The sequence below is a fragment of the Epinephelus lanceolatus genome, chromosome 20 (assembly GCF_041903045.1).
Source record: "Epinephelus lanceolatus isolate andai-2023 chromosome 20, ASM4190304v1, whole genome shotgun sequence".
Taxonomy (NCBI): domain Eukaryota; kingdom Metazoa; phylum Chordata; class Actinopteri; order Perciformes; family Serranidae; genus Epinephelus; species Epinephelus lanceolatus.
The window spans coordinates 1,654,235-1,669,488 of NC_135753.1; the positions used below are offsets into that span (position 1 = coordinate 1,654,235).

At 40.9% G+C, this 15,254-nt stretch overlaps 1 protein-coding gene and 1 long non-coding RNA gene across 2 annotated transcripts; one reads left to right on the plus strand and one right to left on the minus strand.

The window, feature by feature from the left end:
• The first annotated feature begins 733 nt into the window (after positions 1-733).
• On the plus strand, positions 734-9,909 carry LOC144458868 (uncharacterized). Its single transcript, XR_013488238.1, has 2 exons — positions 734-2,015; positions 7,355-9,909. It is a non-coding gene; the product is annotated as an uncharacterized LOC144458868 (long non-coding RNA).
• LOC117264391 (uncharacterized) lies at positions 3,217-4,946 on the minus strand. The gene is made up of 3 exons (XM_033638302.2): positions 4,478-4,946; positions 4,065-4,347; positions 3,217-3,928 (listed from the first exon to the last, which is right to left on the minus strand). Exons 1-3 carry the CDS (start codon positions 4,864-4,866, stop codon positions 3,260-3,262), a joined length of 1,341 nt encoding a protein of 446 aa, XP_033494193.2. The 5' UTR covers positions 4,867-4,946; the 3' UTR covers positions 3,217-3,259.
• Positions 9,910-15,254: the final 5,345 nt, after the last annotated feature.

Consider the following 15,254-nt stretch of genomic DNA (forward strand, 5'->3'; position numbering starts at 1 on the left):
GCAAAATTGTTCATCTGTGTAGTATTTACAATTACTATTTATTTGATTATAAAAGTGGTTCTCAGGGTCAAGTTCATTTTCAATCTCATACATTTTATATTCATTGTGGTCAAATGTTTTAAGGTTCAAGCTATTACTATCATATTTTCTATATAGACGATGTACATTGTCAACAACACAGTCCAAGCCAGTGGATAAAGACTCTTCCTCATTGTCTTCATACAGGAAGGAGCAGAAAAACGGGTAGGGGAGACTGGGGTAAGTTGAGCATGGGGCAAGTTGAGCCGCCCCTTGTTGCTAGGAAACGGTAAATAAAATTGAGCATGTGACCAAATATTTAGGAGGAAAGCATCATTTCATGGAGTCTGTGAAGGTAAGAACCACATGGGTTAAGCAGTTAGAGATTTATGTCCAAAAAAGCATTTTTCACTCATGAAAGTGAATTTAGTCTATCCTAAGTTTCATGGGGATTGTGTTTAGAGCAAAATAGATCATTTAATTTGTTTTATACATCAATTGTGGTCTCTATTAGCTACAAAATGAGGTAGTACAGCTAGCATGAAAGTGCACCATTTTAGCTGTGGGGCTTAATAAAGTCAGTATGGTAGCTATGGGGTAAGTTGAGCAATTTGAACAGGGGTAAGTTGAGCCACCGGCTCACAGAGTTGGTGGCACAGCAAGGAAGTCCCGGCAGTTTGTATTCCCCTGCAACCTGGACAGATGGGATATTGAGTAAAGGGGCAGGTGGGATATGGATGGAAGGAAGAAGGGGGTGGATGGAACGAGGAGTTTAGAGAGGATGAAGGAGGACATATAGAGGAAGGATGATGAGAATGAGAGTTTTGGTTCAGTATGCTCAAATGTTTTAATAAACAAGTTGAAATCATAATACCTTAATTTCCACAATTGGCCCTCCTGTTAGCAAGGACACCAAACTAGGATTCACATCTACGGATTTAGTTCAGCGTTTTCTTTCCAAAAACATAGCTGTTAAGGTTCTCTTCCTAAGCGCACTTTAAGGCATTCTCAGGCCTGTGTCAAAATGTTTTAAAGTTGTTATATGCAATGATAATTTTAAAAAGATTGGTACCTGTTGAATTGTGTATTATAAACAAAAATACACATGGATTTGAAGAAGCGTCTTATTTAATTCAGTACAGACTTGTATAACTGTGGAATATCTTAACCCAGGAAGGGAGGGAGAGAGGGGAGGAGAGAAGGTGAGGTGGGGGGAAGGAGGGAGGGAAGATGGCTCAGCTTACCCCAAACACGGGGTAAGTTGTGCCACCAGACCACTTTTTTTTTTTTGGACATGCTATATTATCAAAACAGTTGTGTTCACTCATTCTGTTTGTTTGTAGGGATGCACAACATCCTGAAATATATGCACATATATTAGTTAGCAACAAAACTATAATATCCTTGATGTAGTGATCCCGAATATGAAAAGTGGCTCATCTTACCCCGGTCTCCCCCTATGGTTTGGACCCAAGAGCAATATAACAGAAAACGGGAACAGTTGTTAATGACTTACTGTCACCACAGCAAACAGGGAGCGGAGCAGAATGAGTCAGTTCAGTGCACAGTTCGTTTTTTGGGCGGAGTGCCCTCACACAGTCTCTAAGGCTCAGACGTGGGGGAGAGATGAGGCCGAATCCGGCCGCGGAACCGAAGGGAAGCACCAGAGCCCCCGGACCCGAACAGTTCAGTTCTTTCACAGCGTGTCGTGAAGGGAAGGAGCTTACTTCAGCCGTTGATGACGGAGCGAGGAGTCCGTAGCCTGAAGAACCAGCCGATCATGCAGAGGTGCCGATGAGGAGAGAGCAGAGGAGCAGTCGGAGACAAGCGAGGGGGTCGAAGCCAGGTGAGCAGTCAGCAGAGGCAGAACACGTGGTCAGAGACGGAAGGCAGGTGAGGAGAGCAGGTCGGGGACAGGCAGAGTCGGCAACGGGTGATCAGGCAGGAGAAGAACGCTGGAAAGTCTCGCATAATGCTGAAGAACAATCTGGCAATTGGTGAGTGTGGGACTGAGGCTTTTATGCTGGCTTGATTGCTGGGGATGAGCTGCAGGTGTGAGTGATCGGGAGAGTGAGAGCAGGTGTGGCTGATCAGGAAAGTGAGAGCAGGTGTGGCTGATCAGGAGAGTGAAGCAGAGGGAGGGAGAGTGGAAAATCACTGCAGCAGAGTGACAGGAGGGGAATGGGAGACAGAGACTGTGAGCACGGTTACATGCGCACAATAATCAGATAACTGTGAATAATCAGGTAATGGTAATAATCCGATTTGACGCGTTTACATGCACTTCAATAATCTGATAATCAGAAAAACCTGGTTTACATGATTCAGTCCTTCAGTTGGATTTCTCCTCAAGTACATGACATAAAACTCAAACTTCTTGTTACAGTAGGTACTCATATCCTTGAAAAACCTCGAAAAGTATGCAAGTCATATATTTGCAAAATAAAGCACTCATCATGCCAGCTTATATTTTTACAGTACTGTTCGTTTTTATCATTAACAAATACATGTGAGAGCATTCGAATGTGTAGTTTATCAATGTGGAGCCAATTTTACATACTTTGGGTAGATTTGGAGTAAAAGTACTGCAAAGTGCAATATACAAGTGTATTGTATATAAACTATATAAACTTGTCACAAACTTGCATAACATATAAGTAAGATAAAATAAAAGTGACAATTTAAACACTGAGAATATAAAAATATATTATTTTATGTAAAATCTTTATCTGAAAGGAAACAAAAGCTGTCAGATTACAGTTTTTCTCAAATGCTAAAACACATTTCACAAACGTTTCCTCTATGTTCCCCAATGTCTAAACACAACACCCTTTTCTAAAGCTACATAAACACAACCACACCTTCTCACTTCAAAACTCAAACTTTCACACCAAAAGAGCAGCTCGAAGCTTTCAAAAATGTAAACACTATACACATCATTACACACTACAGCAAAACAATTGAAAACACAATGCTCAATTTGTGAGAAGGTTCTTTGTTTCATAACTGCCAATGCATATTTTTTTTAGAAACTTTACAGTAACGGATCTTCTTAGATCTCTGTAGAGGATTAGGCATTTAGATTTGTGAGTTTCATATGAAGAGTATAAATCTATAGAAAATACTGCATCTACACTACTGTAACACAACTCAATGCAAAAACAGAATCTATTGCACACAACAACTCTTGAAAACATGTTCAGGGTGTGAAGTTTTTTTATTTACTTTATTCACACCACAATCACTGTGCGGCATCATGTCGCTGAGCTGCATCGGGCCACATCACTTCATCCACATCGCAGGCTATATTTTCTCTTGCCAGGCACCGCAGGAAAAACCCCCTGGAATGGCGAATCCATCCTTGGAAGGCCTCCACTGGGATGTCAGCACAGGCCAGCTCCATTGCCCTTAGGAGGTTCTCTCTAGTGTATGGTTGTCTGTCATAAACCTTCCATCTCCACGATGAGAAGAACTCCTCTATAGGGTTCAGGAAAGGGGAGTAGGGTGGCAGACAGACGTTTAAAAACTGGTTACTGTTGGTGGTGAACCACTCTCTGATTTGGTTTGTTCTGTGGAAGCGGACATTGTCCCAAATGATCACATAAATGGGATGTGCGGGCCCAGGATGGTGTTGTTGGCGGTCCAGGAGGATGTCTTTTAGCTCCTCTAGGAAGGTGAGGAGACGTTGGGTGTTGTAAGACCCAAGGACAGCATGCCGGTGGACAAGCCCCTCCGAACCCATGGCCGCACAAAGAGTAATATTACCCCCCCGTTGGCCAGGAACCTCAGTGATGGCTCTTTGGCCAATGATGTTACGGCCTCTTTGCCTTCGTTTCTGCAAGTTGAAGCCAGCCTCATCCAGGAAGAGGTACTCATGAGGTCTGGCCATCGCGTCCAACTGTAATATCCTCTGTGAAAATGTGAAAGTGCACAGGTGTTCAGAACAACAGTCAATCAGGTAGCACAGTATTGTCCAGAAGTAATGTAGGCCACTGAGCAACACAGTATGTCCACTAACTGTACTGTGAACATGGATGTATACTTACTTGCACATACTTGTAACGTAGGTCTTTGTGTCGCGCAGAGTTGCGCTCAAAGGGAACCCTATAGACCTGTTTCATCCGCATCTTTTGGCGCCGGAGAACTCGGTCTATTGTGGCCAAGCTGACATCATCAATGCTCTCAAAGTTGACATTATCGGCAATGACTTTGTCTCTGATCTCCCGGAGTCTGATGAGGTTGTTCTCACGAACCATATCCACAATGAGGGTTTCTTGTGCCGCTGTAAATATGGCAGCCCTCCCACCTCTATGTGGCATTCTTTCAACTCTAAAGACAGAAACGTGTTGTCAATTGACATGTTTTACAATAACAACTGATTTGAAATATATAATAAATAGACTACTTTCACAGGCTTGTAAAACTGTATTGTGACAAAGAAAGCAATAGAGTACAATACCTGTTGTGTTGTCTGAATGCCCTGATAATGTTGGCCACGGTGAACCTACTCAGGTTTGGACGGACTCTTAGTCCTGCTTCAGCCATTGTCATGCCATGGACAATGACATGGTCAATGACTGTTGCTCGCATCTCGTCTGTAATGATGGTGCGAGGTTGTCTTGCTCTTCCTCCTGGACCTTCTCCTCTCCCTCCTGGACCTTCTCCTCTTCCTCGTTGGCCTGCTCCTCTTCCTCCTCTGATTTGAACTCCTCTTCCTCGTTGGCCTGCTCCTCTTCTTTCATGGCCAGCTCCTCTCCCTCCTCTGACTCGGATTCGTCTTCCCCTGACTCTGCCTTCATCCATTGTGTTTGTTTGGAAACTGTGCACTCTGAACTTGCTTTTATACATGTGGTCACAGCATTAGCAACAGGTGTCTTCAATTTTGAGTCGTTGTGTGTAATGAATGACGCCAGGTGTGTTCATTGTGTTCAAATAATGCTGACTGTGGCAAGCATTTTGCATCACATGAGCTTTCATTTGAGAATATGAGCAGAGTTCTTTTGCAACTTGTGTTTTAGCAAGGAAAAATGTGTTTAGATTTATGAGAACGGAGGATTGTGTTTTGTGAATTGTGTCTTCATGTGAAATGTGTTTATGATATTGGCAAATGATGGCTAGATTTAGTAAATGTGTTTAGACAACTGGTCATTTGGTTTAGAGGATTGGCTTTTGTGTTTTAGCATTTGAGAAAAACTGTAATGTAGTGGAGTAGAAAGTACAATATTTCCCTCTAAAATGTAGTGGAGTGGGAATATAAAATAGCAAAACCCGAAAGAAACCAGATTAAAGGGTATACATGCACCGAATAATCTGACTACTGGGGAAAAAGCTAGATGTGTTTATCTGATTTCTCATAATCAGATAATGGTGTTTATCTGATAAAGTCTATCGGATTATGCTGTTTACATGACCACTTGAATAATCAGGTAACTCCAGAAATCAGATAATGATCGGTTTATTAGTGTGCATGTAAACGCGCTCTGTGACAAGCAGTCCATATCAGGATCTGTCATTAACTTATTGTATGGCCCATGTATATCCAACATCCATCCATCCATGCCCATGAAAATCATTTTCTACTTACAAAATGGTAGATAAAAAATATATTTGCTTTTTTGTTGAGAAAGATAGTGATGAGGGCTCTGAGAAACTGTGTCATGGATTATTTACCTTGGATGGTTGGATCTTTTTTATTTTTCTCTCCTAATTCTCTGGCTTGGGTTCAGTATGGAAACTGCATGAAATACCTTATTTTTGCCTTCTCAGTCTTGTGATGGATATTACTCATGTCCTATGTGTATGGAGTTAGATTTGCCTCATTAATACCTGTAAATGCACAGAGGGTGAACTACAAATATTTCTTGATCTGCACACATGCTTTGCTATCCACAAATACAAATTTCTAATTTGTAACTTGTATTTTGGTTTTTGGAAATAGATGTGTATTTGTAAATATATCATTTTTTCATTTGTAAAAAGAAAAGGCATTTGTAAAACTGAAAATTCTGTTTGTGAAGTGTGATTCAGCATTTGTGGATCACCAATCACACACATGCATCGCTTTCTTCAATGACGTAATTTTGAGATGTTCTTGTCGAATTTCCGCACAGATCCACAAACAAATAGCTTGTGATTCACAAATGGCCCACCCTCCTCACCAGTAGGTGGCAGTATTGTTCTATGCATACCAATATTCCTTCCACAAACACAAATTTCATATTTTTAACTTGTGTGTTGGTTTTTACAAATAAATGTGTATAGAGTGTGCCAGTAAACCCAGAACTCCGTTAGCGCTTTTAGCACTTTCGGTTCTCTCGTCTAAAAGTCAATACGTTTTATGAATGGGATTTTGGTAAAATGCCTCAAATAAGGTCTGTGGTTAACTAAAGCTTAAGCGAGTTTCAGGTTTTGTTCTACAACATAAAACATGTCAATAAATACCCTACTTGTAAAATTTTGAAGCTTTTACATGTCGTAAAAAAGGCAGTAGCTAACAAGTTGCTCAATACGACTACAAACCCTGTCGGGGACATTAAACATCATCACCCCCGAACAGGCGAGAGTGCTGGCAGTCCGCCATTACAGCTTCTTATTTAGCTTAAACAGTCCGAGTTCCCTATTAAGCGGCTGAAATCAGTTGAAAGCTTAGTGGCGGTGACGTCAAGAGTCATGCGACCGTGGAGTAGTCATGTAGTCTGTTAAAGCCTAACGTTAGCTTTTTACTTCTGGCGATCGAATTTAAGCTTCAAATGCGGTATGAAAGGTGTTCATATGTGAAGATTATCTAGCTGAACAAAACCTGTAAGTATCATAAACTTGTGTTAGCCACAGAGCTTATTTTCTGACATTATCCAAAACGCAATGCAAAAATCACATTCACTTTCTCTTCCGGGAACCAGCGCGATGCTAAACTTCCGGGTTTTGACGTCAACCCTGGCACACACTATTTGTAAATATCTGTTTTTTATTCGTTAAAAAAAAAGCCATTTGTAAAACTGAAAATTCTGTTTGTGTGAAGTGTGTTTCAGCATTTGTGGATCACCGATCACACACATGCATCTCTTTCCTCAATGACATAATTTTGAGACATTCTTGTCGAAATCCACACAAATCCACAAACAAATAGCTCGTGATTCACAAAAGCACGCCCCATCCCCAACGCACCACACTGCACCGCACCCCCCTCGTCAGTAGGTGGCAGTGTTTGCAAGTAGCTGAATGGTTTTCACTTGACCCCTTGTAGGGCAAAATAAGAATAAGAATAAGAATTAAAGTTCTCTGACTGAAATTCAAGTAATTTTTTTCTAACTTCTTGGCATGAACTCTCTTATTATAGGTGCCAAATCTGATGACCTATTGTCCCCTCACTGGGTACCAGCTGTCTTCACACACAGACCAGCCACCAAGAAGAGGCAAAGAGAGAAAAACATGGAGAGGTATGAGCAGCACAACAAAATGAAGAACAAGAGGGCGGAGCAAGATTCAGTGAATGTCCTCCTAGAGTTGTCATCAGTGCCTGATGCTGAGCTGGCACAACCTGCTGAGGGTGAGCAATGGTGTCAAAACAGAATGTGTAAGGAAACGTTTGACAGATTACAAAGGGAATGTAACAAGCTTAGGGAGGAAAACCAAAGGTTTAAAGACAGCATTAAATCAGGAACATTTGATGAATTGGCTTTTGAAAATCATGATGAAAAAGTGAAAAGAATGACTGGAATCCCCACATATTCCAAGCTACAAGTAGTTTTAATATTTCTGATATCATTTCTACAGACTGGTACACATCTATCTCCCTTTCAGCAACTTCTGTTAACTCTTATGAGGCTGAAAATGAACCTTTCCCTTTCACTGCTCAGTTGTCTTTTTAGGATCTCAATTCCAACTGCCAGCAGAACATTTCGGAACACCATTGAAATGATACATGCAAGGCTTCTCCCAGCACTCGTGTTTTGGCCAAATCGAGAAGAGCTCCAGCACAGCTCTCAATGCCCATGGTATTTAGACAGGTCTTTCGTAGATGTGCCTGTATTATTGATTGCTTTGAAATTTTTATCAAAAGCCAAGAGACCTAAGAGCAAGAGCACAGACCCATTCAAAATACTAACATCACCATACCATGAAGATTGGTATAACACCACAAGGAACAGTGTCTTTCATATCAAAAGGCTGTGGCGGCAGAACATCAGACAAACACTTGACTGAGAACTGTGGGGTTTTTTTAGATCGCCTAAACCCAGGTTATGTGATATTGGCTGATAGAGGCTTTGATGTGGCAGATTCAGTTGGTCTGTATAATACTGAGCTTAAGATCCCAGCCTTTACCAAAGGCAAAAAGCAACTGGGTCCCGTGATGTTGGAGTCCACACAAGTTGCACTTGCATCAGTACAGATCCATGTAGAGAGTTATAGGCGAGGCTAGAAATTGGTACACCATACTTCAAAGTACAGTAGGAATTCAAATGTGTGAAGCTAAGCATCCAAAAGGTGTAATTCCTCTAGACAAAATAGTTCCTGTGTGCTGTGCACCAACAAATTTGGCTCCCTCAGTTGTTCCTTTAGGCTAAACTCTAATGTTTACACAGTGGATTATTTTCATCAATGAAATAATGACTGACACTAATAAGTTCATAGTTTTAGTCCATTTCACATCCACATCTGTATATACATTTTTACATATTTTGGAACACTTTTGCTTTGTGTGTTAAATAAAATACTTCAAACTTATACTGTTCTTTTTTTTTCCTGTTTTCCCTCTTTTGTTATTTCCCACACACAGTTGCTGCATTTCCAACTTGACATTTTCAAACATGTGGTGTAAAGTTTCAAACAACTTTTGTGCATGTACTGTCTTTTACAGATTCCTGACTTGCACTTAAGTCTGTCATCATTATGCGGGACAGACACCCCACAGTAACATCCTTTGCCCTCAGATGGTTTGGTGGCATGTGATGTGGGGCTGTAGACACACTTTGCTAGTAGTTGTGGAATGATGCACTTCTGGACAAATGTGTGTAACAGATTTTTAACAGATGGTGTCAAGAAAGACATGATCAGGCAGGATTCTCTGTATGTGAATTTCCCCTTTGCCTCCCTTCCCTGGTCCCCAGACAGCAAAGTCACAGTAGCTAGCCTGTGAAAAGTGAATCTGTGTTTGCACCTGAAAATAGTACTGATGGTCCCTCTTCAGTGAAAGTTTGCCCTTAACCTCTTGCAGACAAAATGTGCTGTCTTGTGTGCTCTTCTCCATTAATGTGCTCTCCTGAAGGCTGCTGGGCGTCTTAACCTCCAACAGACCATCTTATGCCTTTGAGAAATCGGTTAAGCGTTGTTCAATGTTTTTTTGTTTGTTTTTTAAAGTCAGCTGCAAATGAAATATAAAAAACTGTATGTCTGCTTCGCACTTTGGTTTTATTCATATTCCACATATTAAACAAAGTAAAAGTTTATTCAGTGGCTATTTCAACTTGTAGTATCTTTTACCCACACACATCCTGTCTCATCCTGCTGAGTAGATGAACATGTGGAAGAAGGCAGAGGTGGTGGTCACCTCCACCTCCATCTCCACCACGTCTGACAGAGGCAGAGAAGCTGGTCCTGAGTCAGGTCTCTGGGAGACCAGAGGCTGAGGGCGTAACTCACCCCCAGGACCCAACAAGAGGCAGACATACACTTATCTACAGATAGGCTAGTACTTTTTTTTAAAAAAATATGTATGTTTTTATTGCACTGTGTGGGCTGAGCACCCCATGATTTCATTGTACCATGTATAATGACAATAAAGTCTATTCTATTCTATTCTATTCTATTCTATAAGTTATTTAATGTCATCCTTAATGTGGCCATGCCTACTGATTGTTACTTTTGTATTTGTAAGAAATAAAGAAAGCAAAATGAAATGTGAATGATTTCTCTTTTTCTGACTGCTGGAAGGTGATGGATTAACCTGCAAAGTGATAAAAATGCAGAGGATTGTTCAGATCTGAGAGCACGTCAGCGGTCAGCGGATTCTCTTCCCAGGTGTAAAACTAGACCTGTGAATTATTTCTGCTTCAACGTGATGGGACTGAGAAGGAAAGGACAGCTCCGTCAGACTCTGGGTTTCTTCAAGTAAACCTGCCAGCGAGCAGGTTGGGTTCACAGAGTCAGTTACCATGGTGACTGACACAAGAGTCAGTTACCATGGTGACTGACACAGAGTTTAAGTTACCTCTCATTCTGGAATGGAAATAGCAGAGTTTCCCTCATCTCAGGGTTCACTTACTCTAGTTTTCACATAAGCCGCTTTCTGGAATAGCCCTCTGCCCTACACACTGACTAATTATTCGAAAAACCAAAAGTAAAAGAAAAAGTAGTTTAAAAGTCCTATGAGATTTTTCTGGGAAAACTCTAACGACTCATGAATTAACGTTTGATAGTTACTGTTAGCTAAATTACCACCTCTTAATACGGCAGCATTGTTTACCCATCCTGATCGGTAATTGTCTGTCCTCTTGTTGCTACGCCTTTATTCTAGCAGCGGTGTAGGGTGATGAATTCTCCACCAGGTAAAATGTAAACATCGCCGAAGTCGAGCTTCGGCAGGGACCTGGCGTTTTTTTTTAACAGTATATACAGCAGAAAAAAAAATGTAGAAAAAAAAGTTAGAGATTTCCACTGTGAGTCACTTGTCATTGTCACTTATATTGATCCAAGTCTCTCAGATTTCTTACCACCACCACCTTAGCTTGCTCTGGTGGTCCATTTAACCGTATGAACACTTTTCCATTCCTTGTCCATGTTGCTGGGATTTTGTTTTGCTTCCTGAGGGTACAGCCATTCCAAGCTATTTCAGCATTTTTCTTTGTCAAGTGTTCATTGACATACATCCCAGAACCTTTAAGTTTTTTTTGCCTGTTTCAACACTTCCACCTTGTGCTTCCAGTTTACAAACTTGACAACAATTTTAGGCTTGGTGTTTTTATCCTTACATGGAAGAGTGTGACAGGCTGAGGTTTGTTGACTCTCCAGGTAAATGTTTTTACTAGTCAGGAATTGAACAACTTGAACAACAGCTCCTCAGGTGGTGCATCCTCACCTTGTTGGTCACCAGCTGGGCCAGCAGCCCTGGCATAACTTCGATGTGTTGTCTCCAGCCCAGTGATTATAACGAGGGCTTGGAGCCAGAGGGGCGTAAGTGGCATTTTGGGCGAATATGGGTTCAATATATCAAAATAAAGGTCTCGATGAGCTCTATCCAATGGTGCCAAAAAGACCTATCTGAGATCAAACTGTATTGAATAAAGCAACAAAACAATAAAGACCTAACACAAAAGTGTGAGTAATGTTTGGAGCCAGAAGGGCATAAGTCCACTTACACCCTTCTGGCTCTGAAAAATACATGTAGGACCCACATGTTTCAGAGCCAGAAGGGCGTAAGTGTAGTTGGTGCCCTTAAACAGCATTCAAAATGGCTGACACGGACATGGAACTGTCTGAGGCAGAAAAGATTTTGATTAATATTATGAAACAAACTGATGAATCCTATATTGAAGAAGTTGAAGGTGAGTCAGAGTGGCTTTTGAATGTATCTCCTCACAAGAGTGATGACAGTAAGACATTATCATGCCTTGAGAGCCTTACCTTGTTAGCCTAGCCTAGCATGGTTAACGTTAATCCCATTGTTTTGGTCTGATCTGGTTAACTGTGCCTCCTAGCTAGCCTAGTGTTCTGACAGAATATTCTTTTGAACTTTCTCATAATCTACTTTACCCTAGCTTCGAACTAATAGATTCAGGGCACTCATGTAGGATGTTAATAAATATTAATGTGTTAATCATTAAGGGACACAGCCACATGAGGTGAGGAAGAGAAATCAACTTGAGGGACACATGGAGACAGCACAAGATGGAGGAAGTGAGTTCTGACTTGCGTAGAAAATAAGTTTGAACATTCACCTTATCTAATCCTTACCCTGAATTATTAGTAGCAGGGCATTCATGTAGGATATTAATAAATATTAATGATATCATTTAGGGACACAGCATGAGATGAGGGAGAGAGATGAGGAGATGGAAGAGAGAGAGGGACACATGGAGACAGCAGAAGATGGAGGAAGAGAGACAGACAGGGAGACAGATCATGCAATTGATGAGGGACACATGGAGACAGAAGAGGATCGAGGGACTGAGACAGTAGACGTGCTAGAATTTGTTCAGGAGGGAGGGGCTAACAGTGGCCAGGAAGAGGAGACAGAAGAAGATCGAGGGAGTGAGACAGTAGACATTGAGCCTGTTCAGGAGGGAGGGGTTGAAAGTGGCCAGGAAGAGGATGCCAACACACCACAGAGAGGAAAAAAAGACAGAGAGATGTTGAAAATTGGAAAAGAAACCAACGTAAAAGGTTAAGAAATTCTGGCCAAAGCTACATTAATTCACATGGCATTCATGTTGTCTATTGTATACAGTACTTGAAAAAAAATGAATGAATGTAATGAAATAAATTGAATAACTCATGAATTGCCAATCAGAATTGTGTTTAGCAAGTTCAGTGACTTTTATACAGTCTCTACTGTTCAGCAGATGCCCAGAATGGAAAAGTGAAATGAGAAAAAAATAAAAAAATAAATAATGAATGAGTTAAATGAAAATGAATTACTTATTCAAGTGTTATTCAAGTGTTAATTATTCAATCAATTCCCCTTTTGACCAATTATTTTCTGCATTGTTCAGCAGATACGCCCAATATGTCCATAGAAGACTTGGAAATGTTTGGTGCCAAAAAGGCGTATCTGACATTTTTGCCATATTTGTTTGATTTTAAAATGTTTTAGAACATGTTCATTGTGTTAATATGCCATACGTTTATTACTTAAATACTCATTCATGTAAGTATGTCTGTGGTTGCAATGTTGTGGTTTAAGGTTAATAGATACAGTTGATTGAAGTGTGGTCAAAATTTTGTTTTCTCTCTCCTGTAAAGTTTGTCAAAAGCCACTTACGCCCCTCTGGCTCCAAGCCCTCAATAAGATCATCAGCTCGGGAATACTGCTCCAAGTCATCAACCCTTTGTTCCAGCAGCTCAATCATCTGGTCTTTTTGCTTGATTGTAGCTTTCAACTCATGGATCTCCTCCATTAGGCCAGTGAGAGTTTTTTGCTGCTTCACCACTTTGCTGATCTCCTCAGACATGAAGTTGAGAGAGTTTTTAATCTCAGCCAATTCCTCTGCCAGCATTTTGATGTTAGTCGACATCTTGATTCAAGTAGGTCACAAAGTGAAGAAAAAATAAATAAAAAACGAACTCTCAACACTTCTCTGTTGCGAAACACCATGTGCTTGCAGAACCTTGTCCTTGATCACAAAACTCCATGTTGTCAAAATTTCCAAAAGGATGAAAGCAAATCAATACTGTGCATAGAGCACTGGTTTGATTTTGACTGTATGGCACCTTATATAGGTGATTTTTGATATACTTTACTGTATATATCACTGTATATGCAACACGTGGAGACACACTGACCAAGAAGCAGCTGGTAGCCCAAAGCTTTAACATCAAAAGGAAGAAACTACTATCACAGCTGGAACTAGAAAGACTCCAACAGAAGGGGGACACTCCTGAGCACCATGGAGATACTGAGCTAAACCCAGTAGAGAAGAGCAGTGCTGAACAACCTGATGATACCTCACCATCAGCTATGGCACCTGCATCCCCCAAGCTGAGGATGAAGATTGTGGAAAGACTGAATACAGTCAATCCCTGGATAAGACTGCCCCAGATCACTGACCAATCAGAAAAGATGCTTGCAGATGTTAACACAGCTCTACTCAATATCCCCACTACCAAAAACTCAATATATTAAATAAATTAAAAAAGGTCTGCAGGTGGTTCAACAAATATCTCATTTAGACCTGCAGGTCTCCATCTCCAAATCAGAGGTCAGAGCAGCGCACAGCTTAAGCAAAGAAGACCGTAGAGGAAAACAAAACTACCATGTCTAAAAACACCATTATAACACTGAAATGGTCGCATGACAGAATGTCTCTGCTACTGCAGCACTGATAACCTTGGATGGTCAAATGCTCCCATTGAAACATATTAAAAATGTTCACAACATATGCCGGAAAAAGCAGATCAGATAACTCTGCAACCTGATCTCACAGAAATACGTGAAATGACCACGACCTCTTAACACTGCATTCCGTGGTGGCAGCACGTAATGGGTTGAAATTACGTGCCGGTACCACGGAAACAATGCCAGTGTAAAGTCAGTTAGGATCCTTTCCTGTGGTGGACACACGAATTCCCTGATTCAACAACGTCACGTCAACCTTGTAACAATAGGAGCTATTGTTTACATATATGTTCCCTAGGAACTGTTGCAGGAGAGCTGCTTTACAAGTGTTGTAACACGGACTGTTTTGATTGATGCACCAGGAGTAAACAGGCTAGCCCTGCACTCCAAATCGCATACTTCCACTATCTACTTTTAGTATGTACTGCAGCTGCCCTTAAAAAGTATGTAGTGTAGTATGCAGTATGCATGCAGTATGCATACTATTGGGACACACTACATCCGCCATCACATCGCTCCCTGAACTCCGACCCTCTTGCTCACTTCCGCTGCCGTCCGTAGCACCACATTTGAATATTTTGTTTTGTTGTACTTCGAAGATGCAGTAAATCTCCTCTCGTCGAGCTCGCCAGAGTCGTGCATACCGTTGGAGGTGCCGGAGAGCTCTGTCGCTGTTATGTTGTAATGTATGTTGTTGTTTCTAATAAACTAACATGTTCACGTAAACAGTCCCAAGCCTATTATTAGTGACCTGTCTATTGAACTAGTCACCAGTAGGCATATTAACCCCCTTCACACATAGCTCTCTGTTGCTGGCAGATGTTTGTTGTTAAATATATTTACAGCTATGCAGCTGCTGGCACTATATTCTGTCTGTACGTGAAGCAGCCTTACATTCACATTACTTTTATTTGTAGTGTAACATACTTGCACATTCTTACTACATTACTTAATATGTATTTGACTTTTACTATTTATATATTTACTAGTCTATACTGCTCATACCTGGCCCATAGTGTATTCATATTTAGTCATATTCATTCATTATTTATACCACACTTACACCACTGCCTATACTGGTAGAATCTTCTATATTGTAGTCATAGTTGAACCCTAACATTGATTATACTATAATCACAATAAAGTTGAATGTTGTTACTGTGTTCTTGCAAAACTGTATGATATG

What these genes read in the sequence shown, in the direction of transcription:
- LOC117264391 (XM_033638302.2), bottom strand. Translation starts at nt 4,866, where the DNA reads ATGTATAAAAGCAAGTTCAGAGTGCACAGTTTCCAAACAAACACAATG. An exon ending in GCATTCAGACAACACAACAG is followed by an intron (nt 4,348 to 4,477) that starts GTATTGTACTCT and finishes TTCTGTCTTTAG; the next exon opens with AGTTGAAAGAATGCCACATA. An exon ending in TACGTTACAAGTATGTGCAA is followed by an intron (nt 3,929 to 4,064) that starts GTAAGTATACAT and finishes ACATTTTCACAG; the next exon opens with AGGATATTACAGTTGGACGC.